Below are 15,217 nucleotides of genomic sequence, written 5' to 3'. Positions count from 1 at the left end.
GTTTGGGGGATACCACATTCTCTTAGATTTCCCCCCAATCCCATTAGCTAACACTTTTCTCTCTTGCTCTACATCCTCCTTTTTTTTTGGTGGGGGTGGGGAGTGGGTAGGTACGAGGAATTGAACTCAGGGGCACTTGACCACTGAGCCACATCCACAGCCCTATTTTGTATTTTATTTACAGAAGGGTCTCACTAAGTTGCTTAGTGCTTCGCTTTTGCCTAGGCTGGCTTTGAACTCACAATCTGCCTGCCTCAGTTTCCCCGAGCCTCTGGTAAAACAGGTATGCACCACCTCACCTGGCTCCTCCTCTTCTTAAATGCTAGAGTGCCTTGAACAAATTCTGGAAGGAAGGAGGGGTGAAGGTGATTCCTCCTGTGGTAGTAATAGGCTCGCTTAAGAGTAAAATTATCAGACAATTTCCCTACTCGTGTCTGGAGTTGTGGGATGGCTATTTCACAAACAGCAGTTTTGTAATCACTGATTCAGAGCTGTGGTGGGCTAATCTTGCACCTAGTGGTAGTGTGTCCCTAAAGCCTAGTAGCAGCCTTCCAACTTCTACTTTTCCAGCCTTGTGATGATAAATACCCAATTCCCAGTGTTAAATCACTTTCTGATTAAAATAGAGTGGTTTACATGTCCAAGACTGAACCTACACTGATACAATTTCCATCAACTGGCGAGATAAAACAGTATATCTAACTATTCTTTTAGCACCTCCAGCATCATAAATAATACATTAAACCTAATATGTCCCAAATACACTCTTGATTCCCTATTACCTACTCCCCCAGCCCTCTCAAGTAATCTTGAAGCAATTGTTTACACATACACACCACCACAATTCACCTACTCAGACTAGATAACTTGGGAATTACCCTGAATTCCAGTTTCCCACACATACCCACATCTCAGCATTAGCAAGTACAGTTAGCTCTATCTTCAAGATATGTCAGGAATCTGATCACTTCTCTTCAGTTACCTGAACTGCTACTAGACCAGCCTAAGTCACCCTCATCTCTTGTCTGAACTACTGCAATAATTTCTTAACTGATGTCCACCTTGTTATTCTCTCTTGTTACAGCCCAGTCTATTCTCTATATGGGATTCTTCCCATCCCCCCACCCCCTGCATTATTAGTGCTGGAGATTAAACCCAAGGCCCTGCACATGCTGAGCATGCACTCTTCCACTGAGCTACGCCCCCAGCAATTCACCTACATTTTCTGTAAGTAAATTCTGATTATATTACTTCTTTGCTCAAAACTCTCGAACAGCTTCCTATCATGCTTGGGGAAAAAAAATCTAAAACTCTACACAATCTGGCCTATGCCAACTTTTCTCACTGCTCAAACTAGACTGATCTCTGGCTGTATTGTTCTTCCAACAAATCAACTTCACTTCCACCTCAGGTCTTTCATACTTGTGATCTCTTCTCTCTGGAATGCTTTCCTCCAGATGTCCCTACAACTTACTACCTTATCTTTTTCAAGTCTTTGTTCAAATATTTTCTTCTCAGTGAAGTCTGCCCTGCTCTAAAATAACATCTTACCATCCTCAATACTCTCGATCTCCCTTCCCCAGCGTTATTTTTCTTCATAGCACTTACCATTAGCAAAAAATAAAAATAAAATAAAATTCTGAATTTCCCACTAAAATGTCAGTTCCTAGAGGACAGAAGCTTTTTTCTTTTTTCCTTAGGATACATGAGAGGTCTAGTGCATAACCTAAATAAACATAGCTATCTTAAGACTCTCTACTCTCAGGAACAACATATCTATATTCTTTTTCTTTTCCAAATTCTATATTCTACTCTTTTCAGAAAGAGTGAAAATTCTATAGGACGTGGGTGACAACGTGGGTAAAAAGAAAGAAAACAAGAGTCATAAAATCCTGGTCCTGTCATATTGCAAACTTAGGCAAATCAACTCCCCTTTCTGGATAACAGCTTCCGCAATGGCAAAGTAGAGATAACAAAGAACAGCAGCAAACCCACAGGTTTCCCCAGAGGATTAAATAAGATAAAGTGTGTAAAGGACTTAACTGGGAGAGTACAGACTCAATAAATGTCTTTTACTATTGTTATCCAAAACTTTTTTGCCAAATTAACTAAATAACTACTTAAAGACAGCAGCCATGTCCCCCAAAGTCCTTCCTTCCTCTCTTCCTAACTCGTCCTTATGATTGCTTTAAAACTATTCACCATCTTGGCCACCTCCTCAGACTTTTCCTCATCAAAGTAAACTGGGACTCATACAGAATATTCCAAATATGATCTAATGAACACAAAGTCCAAGAAGACTATTACTTCACCTAATCTGGACAATATATTTTAATTAATGCAATATAAGACAATCTTAGCTCCTTTTTTAATGCTGCTGAGTCAATTTCTTGGCTTACACTGAATTCTTCATAAATTTCAATCTCCAGATGTTTTCCCTTAAACTGTTTAAAGCCAGTTACCTTCCAAAACTCAAATCTGACTATGTTGCTTAATCAAAGAATCTGGGAAATACAAAATCAGTGCTACTGTGGAAAAGTCATTTTACCTCTAAGGTTTTATGTTTCTTGTAGAGTCCAGTTTTAAGGATTGGAAGGAACCCAGAGAACAGTCAGGGATGCCAACCAAAGAAAAATCATTGTGATCAATCATTTCAGACTTAACATATTGAGGGAAAAGATAAAAAGAGCCCTGGGTCATACAGACATAGACACACTCCTCAATGGCGAACCAACAGGACTTAATGAACATCTCTTCCAGAGAGCAGGGCAAAGATGAGGAGCATAGTAAGCACACAGTGAAGGTTTTTAGTTCAGCCTATTATGAAAGTCTCTCCTGTGCAGGTGCCATGAGACTCTGAGAAATACCTGTCTCATTTTCTGCTCAGATGCAAAACCAAAAACATTTTAATGGGAGGAATATGGATGCAATTAGGTAGTCTCAGCAAGAGAAAGAATTTCTCCATATGAGATGAATATATGTGATGGAGAGACTTGCCACAAGATAGATCTGGACTCCACATGATTTACTAGCTGAATTCCTTGGCATCAAGGTTCACAACTTTTCCAAACTTAAGTTTGCTTACCAATAAAACAAAATTATAATAGTAGCATGGCTTTTATGAGTATTACCAAAAAAATGTGTATGTAAAATTTTCTACCTTGAAGTACTTTTTGTATTTTAGATGCTCAAATGTTGCTTTCCTTCTGCAACCACTGTGTAGACCCTTTGTAGGGAAAAAAGAAAAAAGAAAAGAAAAAGAAAGAAAGAAATTCTGACCTATTCCTAGAACATGAAGTACTTAGAAATTATTATTCACTTCTCATGAATGAAATACCCTTTGCTTGCTGTATTTGTTAATCTGTTCTACTAGAATATAAGTCCCCAAAGTAAGAATCTGGCTTCTCATGTTAATAGAGTATTTCCAGTCATAAAGAATCAACTGTAGGAATAAGGTTACTATAAAGCCCACTCTGAATAGATAAACATGTTGAATCTTGGATTTTCTTCAAAGGTGCAACATTCACCTTTAGAACAATGCTTAGTCCAAGGGTCAGGTGATATCCTGATGAGCATAATATATTAATTCTCCTAAAATCTCTCATAAGATCTCTTAATAAAACAGCATATAAAAATCAAGCTATGGGTGGGGTACGTGTTTAATGGTAACTGGTTATTTTTATTGGCACAGACATTAGGGTGAAATCACTAACCCTTGGAAAGTTGCCTTGGAACATGCCTGGCACCAGTGGGAATGTAGAAGTTACAAGGCAGCTATAAGGGGTGTGATGGCAAAGCCTTAATTTGCAGTGACATCTTAAACAAAGCAGTCTTAGTAAAGTAACCCTGTGAATTCAAGCCAGAATTGAAAGACAGGGGCAGACAAGAAGAACATCTCTTGGGCAGAAGACTATTCATATACTTAACTGCTCTCAAAGAATGTTCTCTACTTCTTTTTTAAAAAATTTATTTAGTTATAGATGGACACAATACTTTTATTTTATTTATTTTTATGTGATGCTAAGGATTGAACCCAGTGCCTCACATGTGTGAGGCGAGTGCTCTACCACTGAGCCACAACCCCAGCCCCTGTTCTCTACTTCTTAAAGTCTGATTTTATTATTTTATTTTTCATTCACCATTTTAACATTTGAAAATTAACTTTTAATTTTCTAAGCCAAGAGTTCAAAGCCAAGAGTTCTGAACATTGTTCTGGGAAAGGATCATTTAAATTACCTACCATCCTCCTACTCCCTACTGAATCTTCAGTAAAGTAGATAAAACAGACTTGGCAGCATGAAAAGCTCACAAGAGGTCTTAATTAAAGACTAGGAGATCTATCAGAAAGTCTTGACTACTGCTTCTCTCATTTAATAATTTAATGTATAATGTTTTTGCATGACTTTTTCATTAGCAGGTACTTCATCTAAAATGAAATAAATAATCAGATATTTTATATTAAAAATATAATTATCACAGAACATATCCATGGTTAGTTTTTTATTTTTGGAAAGGTGATAAAAGATCTATGAGTTTAAATATTCCATGAAAAACTTATCTGTTATTCAGCTATCATCCAACCAGATTTTATGTTATCGATGGTTTATTCATTAATTCATTTAACAAATATTTACTGAGTATCTACTCTATGCCAGGTTGGTGTTATATTTTAAGAACAAAACTGTATACTATAGATATAAGATCCCTATACTTATGTAGTTTATATGCTTGATTCTTATTCTGAGAAACATTGTAAGGCAAAACATGTCTCAAATACTTTATTTTAGTTTACACACACACACACACACACACACACAAAGGTATCCTATCAGTGCTGGGAATGTAGCTCAGTGGTAGAGTGCTGGCCAAGCATGTACAGGGCTCTGGGTTCAATCCCCAGAACCAAAACAAAAAACAAAAAAACAATAACAAAAAACATACTGTCCAAGAAGAGGAGTTCATAATATAACACTATTTCTAATTTGAATACTAAAGTGGTTTCTGAGCCAAAATAGAAAACGTTATGAATTTTTGTAATGATTAAAAGAATTATAAAATAAAACTACATGCACTATTACAACAACAATTATGAAAATCTAAAGGAAAGAGATGATTTCCTTCCAATAATAACTTGCCAACAATAAACCAAGGAAAAATTGGAGCAAATGGATACAGCAACTTACAACAAGGACTGGAAAAAGATTTACCATTACAAAAAGTACTTGATTTATATGATTTAATTGTTAAATTCTGACACAACTTTGAAGAACTGAAAACCCCCTAAATTATTTAATCTATTTCATATGATAAAGATGCTAATTCTTAACAAATATAGTATTAACTGCTATGGTTCAAACACTACACTAAACACTTTATATGAATGTGTTTAATCCTCCCAAACGAGGATTGAAAAAAAAAAAGCCAGCAAGGTAGATGCTATTAATAACCTCATATTACAGATTAGAATTATAGAACAAAATGGAAATTTCACAATTCAATTTTAAGATCTTGGGAGAGAATGTTTACTTATCTCCTCTCCACTCAAAAAAACAATTACTACTACCTACTACTACCAATACTATACACTAGCCTCACTTATCGCAATCATCAAATAAGTAACCTATAACTATTAGTATCACAGAATCAGGAAATCTACAGACCTTCCTATTTAAAACTATAAATAATGAAAAAATATAGTATTAGAGAAAAGGCATTTTAAAAACTCGCATGCTTTAGGCCCTGGGTTCTATCCTCAGCATCACATAAAAATAAACAAATAAAAATAAAGATATTGTGTCCATCTAAAACTAAAAAAATTTTTTAAAGAATAAACAAAAATTTAAAATATTTTTGAAAATTAACAGAAAAAAATATTCTGAATAGCAAAATATTAATCATTTTTAATTAAAATAAGAAATGGAGTACTATGACCATTACTTTTCAAGATTATTTTCAAAGTTCTAGAAGGCTTAGCAAATAGAACTCAAAAATCAGTATAAATGTTGTAGGAAAAAATAAATTGTCTATTCTTTTAATAATGATAATGCAAATGCCAAGTGTATGCTACAAATAATCGATAGAACATGCTTTAGAAAACTGGGTTTGGGGGCTCAGGATGTGGTTCATTGTAGAACACTTGCCTAGCATGCACGAAGCCTTGTGTTCAATCCCCAGCCCTGATAAATAAATAAACAAACAACAACAAAAACTGTGCTACAGTCACACAATGGAATATTTAGGAAGGAAGAAAGGAAGAAAGGAAGGAAGGAAGGAAGGAAGGAAACTGGGTTTGATCCCCAGCATGAGAGAAAGAAAAGAGGGGAGGGGGAGGGGAGGAAAGGAAAAAAGCAAAATAATCGGATATAAGTCATTATATAAAAGATTTTATTAAAATTATAGCTTTCCCCTATAGCAAAGAATAGAAATGGAAGACATTTTATACAAAACAGTGTAAAAACTACAATATGCTTTAAGAACAAATTTGATACAAAGGTTGATAACCATATAAAGAAAACTACAAAATATTACTGAAGGGATAAAATATAATATATACAAATATAAATACATACCGTGTTCTTAGATGGAAATGCTAATATAAACATTATAGCTCTCACAAAATTAGCACAAAATTTTAATTAATACAAAAATCCCCATTAAAATTCCAATATGGTTGATATTTTAGAAAAGAATAAAGTAAATTTAAGGTTCACAGGAAAAATAAAAGTCTGAAAACAGCCCCCAAAATATAAAAAAGAATAAGAATTAGAACAAATAAAATTTTTAAAAAAAGAATAACAAGATGAAGACTTGTCTTACTTGAGATTGAGATACACCAAAAAACACTACAAGCAAGTCAATTTGAAAGTGGTAAAATAGACAAAAAGATCAGGAAAACAAAAAATAGAATTCAGAAATACATCCAAGTATGTATGAGCTTTATATATAACAAAGGTAGTATTTAAATTTGGTGGGAAAAGAAAGATTCTGGCACACTGGATTTATCTGATAACAAATTAACCTCAGGCTCACAAGATATGGAATATCTATACAATATATTTAAGAATTCCAAATTATATTGAAGATTTAATAATTAACATGCTATAAATAAAAAACTTAGAAAATATCTATAAATTCAAATTACAAGAAACACTTCTTAAATATAAAAATGCCCAGAATTATATAAAAAAGCAGAATTATATAATTAAAAAAAATTAACTTTTTGTATAATGTATCATGAGTCAAAAACTAACTCTACAAGTTTGATTTAAAAAAAAAAACAAGGACTCTTAGAAATTTATGAGAAAACTGCAAGCAATTCAATTTTTTAAACACGTAAAATATATGAATAGGCAAATTCACAAAAGAATATGCTAAGTGGCTAACTTCAGAAAAGATATCAATTTAACTTGTAGCTCAAACTAAGTACTTTGTACCAGACTAAGAAAAATTAAAGTAACATGGATGTGTCACTTAAACTCATCAGATTAGTAAAAATCACACACACAAAAAAATGATACTCCCTGTCATCAGAGACTCAGGGCAAAATGTAATGCCATATATTTGTGCCATCTGGGCTAACAATGTGGTCTCTCTTAAACATTTAAACTATACATGCTCTGACTCAGAAATCCCAGTCCTGGGATTTTAATCCACAGAAATAAAAGATCATAAAAATAAAGGTATATGTATGTACGTGTGTATGTATGTATGTGTGTGTGTGTGTATTTACTGTAGTATCGTGTATCCTGATAAAAGAAACAAACTTAAAAAACTGAGCCAGGGTAAATATTAAAAGCCTATCAATAAGATAATGATTGAATAAATATATTTCAGCCCTGTTTAAATGCTACTTTAAAAAATGAATTGAAGGAACTTGCTTATGGAATGTTGAACAAGAAAACCAAGATATAGTAGAGTCATTTACCATATATATTTTTCACTTCAACTTTGTAAAACAGTAATTCAACCATATACATATATGTATAGAGACATACATACATATATATAAAACATATATAATTCCCAGGACACAAGAAAAAACTATGGGGGAAAATTCAGATGGATACAGATAAACTGGAGACTGTTAACGTGGGTGAATAGATGGCTGGGGGTCATTTGAACATGCACTTTGTGTTTGGGTGTTTTGGGTCAGGGAACTGGGGAAAATGGTTTAAAGAAGAAGAAAAGCCAGAAAGTAAAAGAATGGGAGAAGAAAAAAGTCTTCACTTAAAATTATTCTAGCATTTGTTTAAACCTATTTTCATGAAAATGTGTGTATGTGTGTGTGTGTGTGTATGTGCGCCTTTAGTACACATATAGCTATAAAAAAAAAAAGAGAAGAATGAGTAAGAACAAAATGTGCTATTATACATAAATACAAATTTTGTTTACACAAAGCTTACATTAAGTACCAAAGCTTTCTTTTAAATTTTGGTTGAAAACCTTTCTAAACTTATCTCATGCCCATTTTCTTACAAAAGCTCTAATAATCACAGTTTTCTGTTTTACTAACGACTTGACATCAATATGGCATAATGGAAAAATGCACAGGCACTGGAACCTGGCAGGCCTTTATTCAAACCTGCTTTAACACTTACTCATCCTACGGGCTCAAGCAAGTCTTCTTACCTTGCTAAGCCTCAGTTTCCTCAACTCTTATACAGATAGCATTAGTGAAAACCAACACTGCATAATCCATGATTCTCATTCCTAACTTGAGTCATAAACTGAACCTGGAGGTGTGCTTGGGCAAAGGACTGATGCTCACACACCGGAGCAAGCTAGCTATGTTTTTTTACTCAGTCTGACTCTCTTTACAGTTGAATTATTTCATCCCCTCTCTCCTTTCACATGAAGTAGTGAGACAGGGATGTATAAGAATCCAAACATACTGACTACAAAGGTAGGACAGTAGCTAATATGATTTATCACTCAGCTATATCCCAGAATCAAAAAGTATATTACAAAGAGAGAAAACTTTCACTTCTTGCTGTCAGTATGTCTATCTTAATAGTAATCCTCTTAATTCCTCTTCTAACATATTTTAAGTAAGCACACAGACATTGGGTAAGAGCTTAGGCTCTACTATGAAAAGTAAAGTACATGAGTTTTACAATATAAACTTTATGACATCTTCTGCCTACAGAAGAGTTCTTAGCCTAGTAGACAGTTGCAATTACCACTTGAGAGAGAGACCATTAGGCAGGAAGAAAAAGAGAAACAAAATTGCCCTGCAACCTGAAAGTTGGTTATCACATTCATAATTTAATGCCCTTATACTTCTCATTCCATCAGTTTTTTAAAATTAATTTATTTTCTAAAAATAATTTATTTCTTGTTAGCAGCTCCCCTTTAAGATAGAAAGTTTGTAAGTAAAAGTTTTTCCATCAAAGTTAGGGGAGGGCAATTTGCCTGTAGACAGTCAAATAAAGATCTTTCAGAAAATCTTACAATATAAATGTAAGATTTAAAGCCACAAAATCCTGGGCTGGGGCTATAGCTCAGTGGCAGAGCACTTGCCAAGCATGCGTGAGGCACTGGGTTTGATCCTCAGCACCACATAAAAATAAACAACAAAATAAAGGCATTTTGTCCATCTACAACTAAAAAAATAATTTTTTTTAAAAAAGTCACAAAATCCTGAAAACCTCACCAGATGTTTCATGGAGGGATGAGGAAGAAAGAGGCAGTTGAGAGTTCACAGGCTACATTTTCAACACTTTCTAGATAATAGCCTAGGATTTTTTTACAACTCTCATTTTGTCAAATGGAAACCAGTAACAGGAATAACAAAACCTTAGCCCTCTACAACCTGAAGAAATTACAGTTTGATCAAAAGAAAAGCATTTATCTTCTGCTTAATATACTTGATCCATATTGTAACAGTACTAATAATAGATCAGTAAAACAAGCAGCTCTCGTTTGGGGATGTTGGGATAAAGGAGAGAGCAGTAAAGAACTAATTAACACATTAAGTGCTCAAAAAATGATAGTTATCAATTACTGTGGGATAATTGGTGGGGTAGGAGGATGGGAAATTAGACATTAGTGGGAGTACTGAATAATGTCCTTTGAATACCACATGAAGAAGTGTGAGCTTTACTCTAAACATGATGGCTTCAAGATTTCTAAGCAAATGAGTGACAAAAACTGATTTATCTTTTAAAATATGACACTGGCAGCAATGTGGCAGCTGAACAGCACTAAAGCAGTATAGAAGATTATAAAGTTAAGAAATGTGCTGGTTAAGATGATGGTGTCTGGAGCTAGACTGCCTGACATTGAATATAAGCTTCACTCCACTAGTTGTATGACTCTGAATAAGCCACTTAACTGCTTTGTGCCTCAATTTCCTCATCTGTAAATAGGAAGAAGAACAGTTATTACTGCATAAGGATGTTGTGAAAAATAAGAGTTAACTACTGTAAGGCATTTAGAGTAATTCCTGGCATAAGTTAATACTGAATAAATCACAGCTCTTAATTGCATGTAACAAAAACTGGAAGTAGGGAGACTATTTAGGAGGTCAAGAAATAGCATAGGAAAATAAAGGTGAAAACAGAGAAGGGTGGATAGATGAGACATGCCACTGAAGACTCAAGAGAATTTATAACCAAATAAATAAATCACTGAAGGAAGGAGAAAGAAACAAAAATGACTAAGATTAATTACTAGAGCTTAGGTGCCTGGGAGGGTGCTGATACCATCAGACAAATCAGAGAACAGAAAAGGAAGAGGTGGATTAAACCTAAGAGTGTGGCTCTGGCCACATCAGGGTTGAGAATCCTCGAAGACATAAATGTTAAATGCTCAAGGGTCACTGGAAAACACATACTGAAAATCCAAATCTATATCTAGAGATATAGATTTGAGAGTTTCTAACATTTGGATATGCTGACTGAAGCTGTGGCCACAGAAGAGAGTACCAGGGAGAAAGCATAATGCAGAAAAGTCCTAAAGAACCACAACAATTAATCAAGAGGTGCCAATCAGACAGAAGAGAGGAGACAATACAACCCCATGGAACAATTCCCTACTTCTAGAAGCTTTCTAGCTTTGGGTAAGAAAAGATGTTTTCACATCTTAAACATCTTTTCACCTGTTAACATCTTTTATTATGACTATTTAGGATTAATACAGGTAACTTGAAAGAGGAGGCAGTAAACATAGAATGGCAAGAAGACAAAGGGAAATTATGCTGAAAAACTAAAAAGCTAGTGGTAACAAGAAAAAGGAACACTGGTTTAAAGGAGAAAGCTAATTCCAAGGTGAGAAAAATAAAGGGACAGAAGAAAACTATTATTCATTGAGTATCTAGTATATGCTAGTAACTGTCCTAGGAGATTTCAAATATTTTACCTTATTTAATTTTCATAATATTCTCAATACTATGAGATAAATAGTATTCCCATTTTAAAAGAGCAGGCTGAGGCATATCTGTTAAGTAACTTATCCCAAGCCTTGCATCCAGTCCACTTGTACATGGCAGGCTCAGAATTAGAACCTAGGTGGAAGGACCACAGCCCTCGACTTTCCCTTCATACTTCCACTTACTAAACTGGTAAAAGCAAGACTTTCAAAAGGAGAAGGAAAGAAACCAATAATAACTGTACTAGGAGAAAATCAGGACAATCATTACCTGTCTCACTTCAATAGAGCTACTTCTTTTAGAAAGTGTAAAAGGAAAAACAAAAAAAGTAACACCAAAAATTCTCTTTAAATCCCAGAAAACAGATATAATTAGTGACAACACTCTCACCCCTCAGTCTGGCCTAACTGCCACCATTATTTGGATTCTAGATTGCAACCGTCATGCCTCTCCAGCTCTCTTCACAGTCTTTCAGAAGCTCACTATCAACAATGAGATGGGGGGGGAGGGGGAATGACATTATCTAATAAGCCTACATTCCTCAAACTAGAAGGAAAAGTGATATTTTAAAAAATCAACTTCTGCAAAAAATGCTCATTTTATAGCACAGTATAACATTGCTTTACATTCCATTGAAATCCCCTACTTTTTTCCCTCTAAAATTGTAAAACAAATGAAATCTCAAATGCCAGTTAAGGAACAATATTGACACCTTGTGGTGAACATCCTCAAGCATCAAACAGCAATAAGTAAATTGGCTCTTAATTAAATGTCTCTTTACCTGAAAACAAACATTTAACCCATGAATTTTCAAGGGTTAAGATGCAAAAGTTCAATGACCACACACACACTCAATGTAAATCTGGAAAGAGCTGCAAATACTTTGGCAACAATGCAATAAGCCTAAATTCCTAACTATGGGCCAAAGGATCAGAATAAAATCTCAGGTAATTGTTTTTCTAAAACAGTAAAACACATCCATCTAAAAGAGGTTAATGTCCTGAGTTTAGCTGCTCCTTAAAGTCCCTTTTTTGTGTGTGTGACACACATACACATAAAATTAGAGGGAATATATAAATACTAGAGGCACAACAGTATAACGAGAGTTACTAACTAGAATATACTCTCAAAAAAAAAAGAAAGAAAGAACAGTCAACCTGCGATCTCATCCTGACTCCAACCAGCACTGAGAATTTTAGAGTTAAGTGATATTAAAGAACTCAGATTCTGTGTGTTTTCACATAAAATTATAGATCGGGTAGCAGCAATTTTATAAACCAAGAAAAGAAAATGTTTGTTTATTTATTTATTTATTTATTTTTTAATGACAGGGACAACATTGCCTACCTAGAGAGAAAGCAATTAACAATTTAATGTGACAGGTGCTCAAGTTTTCCAACAAGCACTCTATATCTATCATGGCAAAAATTATGGAAAGCTGGACATGGTGGCACACAACTGTAATCCCACAACTCAGGAGGCTGAGGAGGAAGATCACAGGTTTGAACATCACTGCTTCTATTTTATTTATTTACTTTTTTTTTTTTTTTTGAAGAATCAGAGAAGTTAAATGAATTGGGAATAATCAAGGATAGCTGAAGTTAATTCCAGCGTTCTGTATTGTACCACAGGTTTCACAGGCTCCCACAGCCATTCTCCATCTCCTGTTCTCCTATGTATTCCACAGCATCCCATGCCTTTAAACTATCCTCTTTTAGCCTCTATGATGCTACACTATTCCTCCTCTTTTCCCTGACTTAGGATATTTTCTTTTAATTCTACTGGTTTCTCTAATATAATCCCACAATCTCATACCCAGAAGACATATTTAATATAATTATATCTTATCTATATTTAACTAGGGAAAACAGAGGTCGAGACAATAGCAGCTTACCCACATTTTCAACTAGACATTCCTCTTTTCAAGACTTAAAACTCACTATGACCCAAACTGAATAGACTAAAAAATACGTATATATTTTTACAACTCTTGCATTCTATCTCCACCTTCAAATTACTAAATCCTGACAGTTCTATTATACATCCTAAGAAGTCAAGGTGAAGGCATTTCCTAAATATAAATCAAAAGTGATCTTAGTGAAAACTCACTGTTCCCTAAGAGTAATTTACACAATTCATGTGACCAAACTCTATATCATCACATATAATAAGATCCAAGTTTCACATAGAAAAGGCTATTTTTATAATGTTTATAAAACAGCTCTTTCTCCAATCATCCTTATGGACTCTTCCTCTAGGAGATATATAAAGGATATCTAATGGTCTGAAATTTATGAAGTGTTATGGAAACATTAGAAAAATACTGCCAAAACCAAATTTCAATGAGTAATCTGTCTGAGTAGGGTGAACAAAGATTGAGTGTCACTGTTAATTTTCTTTTAAAATGCATTTATTTTGGTAGCTTGCCCCCCTGGGAAAATGTCCTTCATGAACTATCACATTTAAAATCAAAGAAAAAATTTAAAATCTTTCAAAATTAAGCCCAGACATTATAAAAATATAGAACTGAAGCACTTAAGCCTCTGAGCATTAGATTCATGTAAAGCTCCTTTGGCTTGCCAAAGATGATTCTTTTAAGATGAACATCAGGTGGAAACTCTGGGGTCGTGGAGGGCTTTTCTATTTTCTAGTTAATGCTATGGCCGTTAAGATTTTGATAAGTCTAAATTTTGCACTTCTGGATGGTGCTGTTTAGAGTACAGAAGACCAACAAATAGCTCACGTCCCTGTTTTAAGATCACTGGCTTCCAACCACTCTTCCCCACTGTCCAAAGTGGGATAAGGGCTTTCCCAAGACTTTGTGAAAGAGATAAACTTCAATTACTGTAGCTATAAAATTTATGAAGTTTTCACTAAAAAATGCTAAGCCCGAGTAACAGCTTCTAGAACACCCATACATTCTTTCACATGGAAATGTCACAAATTCAAAATGAGAAAGATTCTTAAGAATTTAGGGGGAATTTTCTTACCGTAGCAAAGAGAAGACATCATAAGAATTGCGAACACAGTTCTGATCCACCTTAAGAAGAATATTCTTCTGAGCATTTGAATAACCCTGAAAGACATTAATCAACAAGTAATCAAAATGAAACAAAAATCAAATCTGTATGAGTTAATTATGTTTGCCTTTTTAAAAATATGACTAAATACCTGAGTTTATTTAAAATTTTAGAGATTTCAAGAAATTAAATATAATTTCCATGTAACTGAAGTCTAACCTTTCAGGCAAGCGAATTTAAAATAAATTTCTTTCCCAGTTTCCCACAGAAACAATGTTTCACATTATAAATTGTGGTGAACTTCTCCAAGAAGCTTCAGAAATTCTTTTAACATATTATGTGACTGAAGAAGAGTATTAACTCTTCTATTTCAACTATGCCTAGCCATCATGTATAAATAATGTTTATATGAGGAAAAGGAATTCCAAGTTTTAATCAGGAATGTAAGAAACAAATATTTCCACTTAGAGGTACAAAAGAGTAAGGAAGTTTTCTAAAGAGAACATATACAACGGTAGAATGAATTGGACATAACTTTCCTATGTTCATATACAAATACACAACCAGGGGGCTGGGGCTGGGGCTGAGTGGCAGAGCACTTGCCTAGCATACATGAGGCCCTGGGTTCAATCCTCAGCACCACATAAAAATAAACAAATAAAATAAAGACATGCTGTCCACCTACAACTATAAAAAAAAATTAAAAATAAACACACGACCAGTAGAACTCCACATCACATTCAACCACAAGAATGGGCTCTAATAAAATAAGTTATACTATATATATATATATAATATGTCAAAATACACTATAATGTCATGTATATCT

General features: G+C 34.3%; 1 protein-coding gene across 3 annotated transcripts in view; it reads right to left on the bottom strand.

Moving 5' to 3' along the window:
* Uvrag (UV radiation resistance associated) overlaps window positions 1–15,217 on the bottom strand; it is a 330,605-nt gene that overhangs the window by 221,741 nt on the left and 93,647 nt on the right. For all 3 annotated transcript variants that reach the window (XM_046442008.2, XM_046442007.2, XM_046442005.2), the window contains exon 6: window positions 14,359–14,444. In XM_046442008.2, coding sequence (XP_046297964.1) covers window positions 14,359–14,444 — 86 coding nt within the window. The remainder of the gene's footprint in view (window positions 1–14,358; window positions 14,445–15,217) is intronic.

The sequence above is a fragment of the Marmota monax genome, unplaced genomic scaffold, assembly GCF_021218885.2.
Source record: "Marmota monax isolate L192 unplaced genomic scaffold, Marmota_monax_Labrador192_F-V1.1 WCK01_AAM20220418_F8-fsc00068, whole genome shotgun sequence".
Lineage (NCBI taxonomy): Eukaryota > Metazoa > Chordata > Mammalia > Rodentia > Sciuridae > Marmota > Marmota monax.
This window is presented reverse-complemented; position numbering and strand designations above follow the sequence as displayed.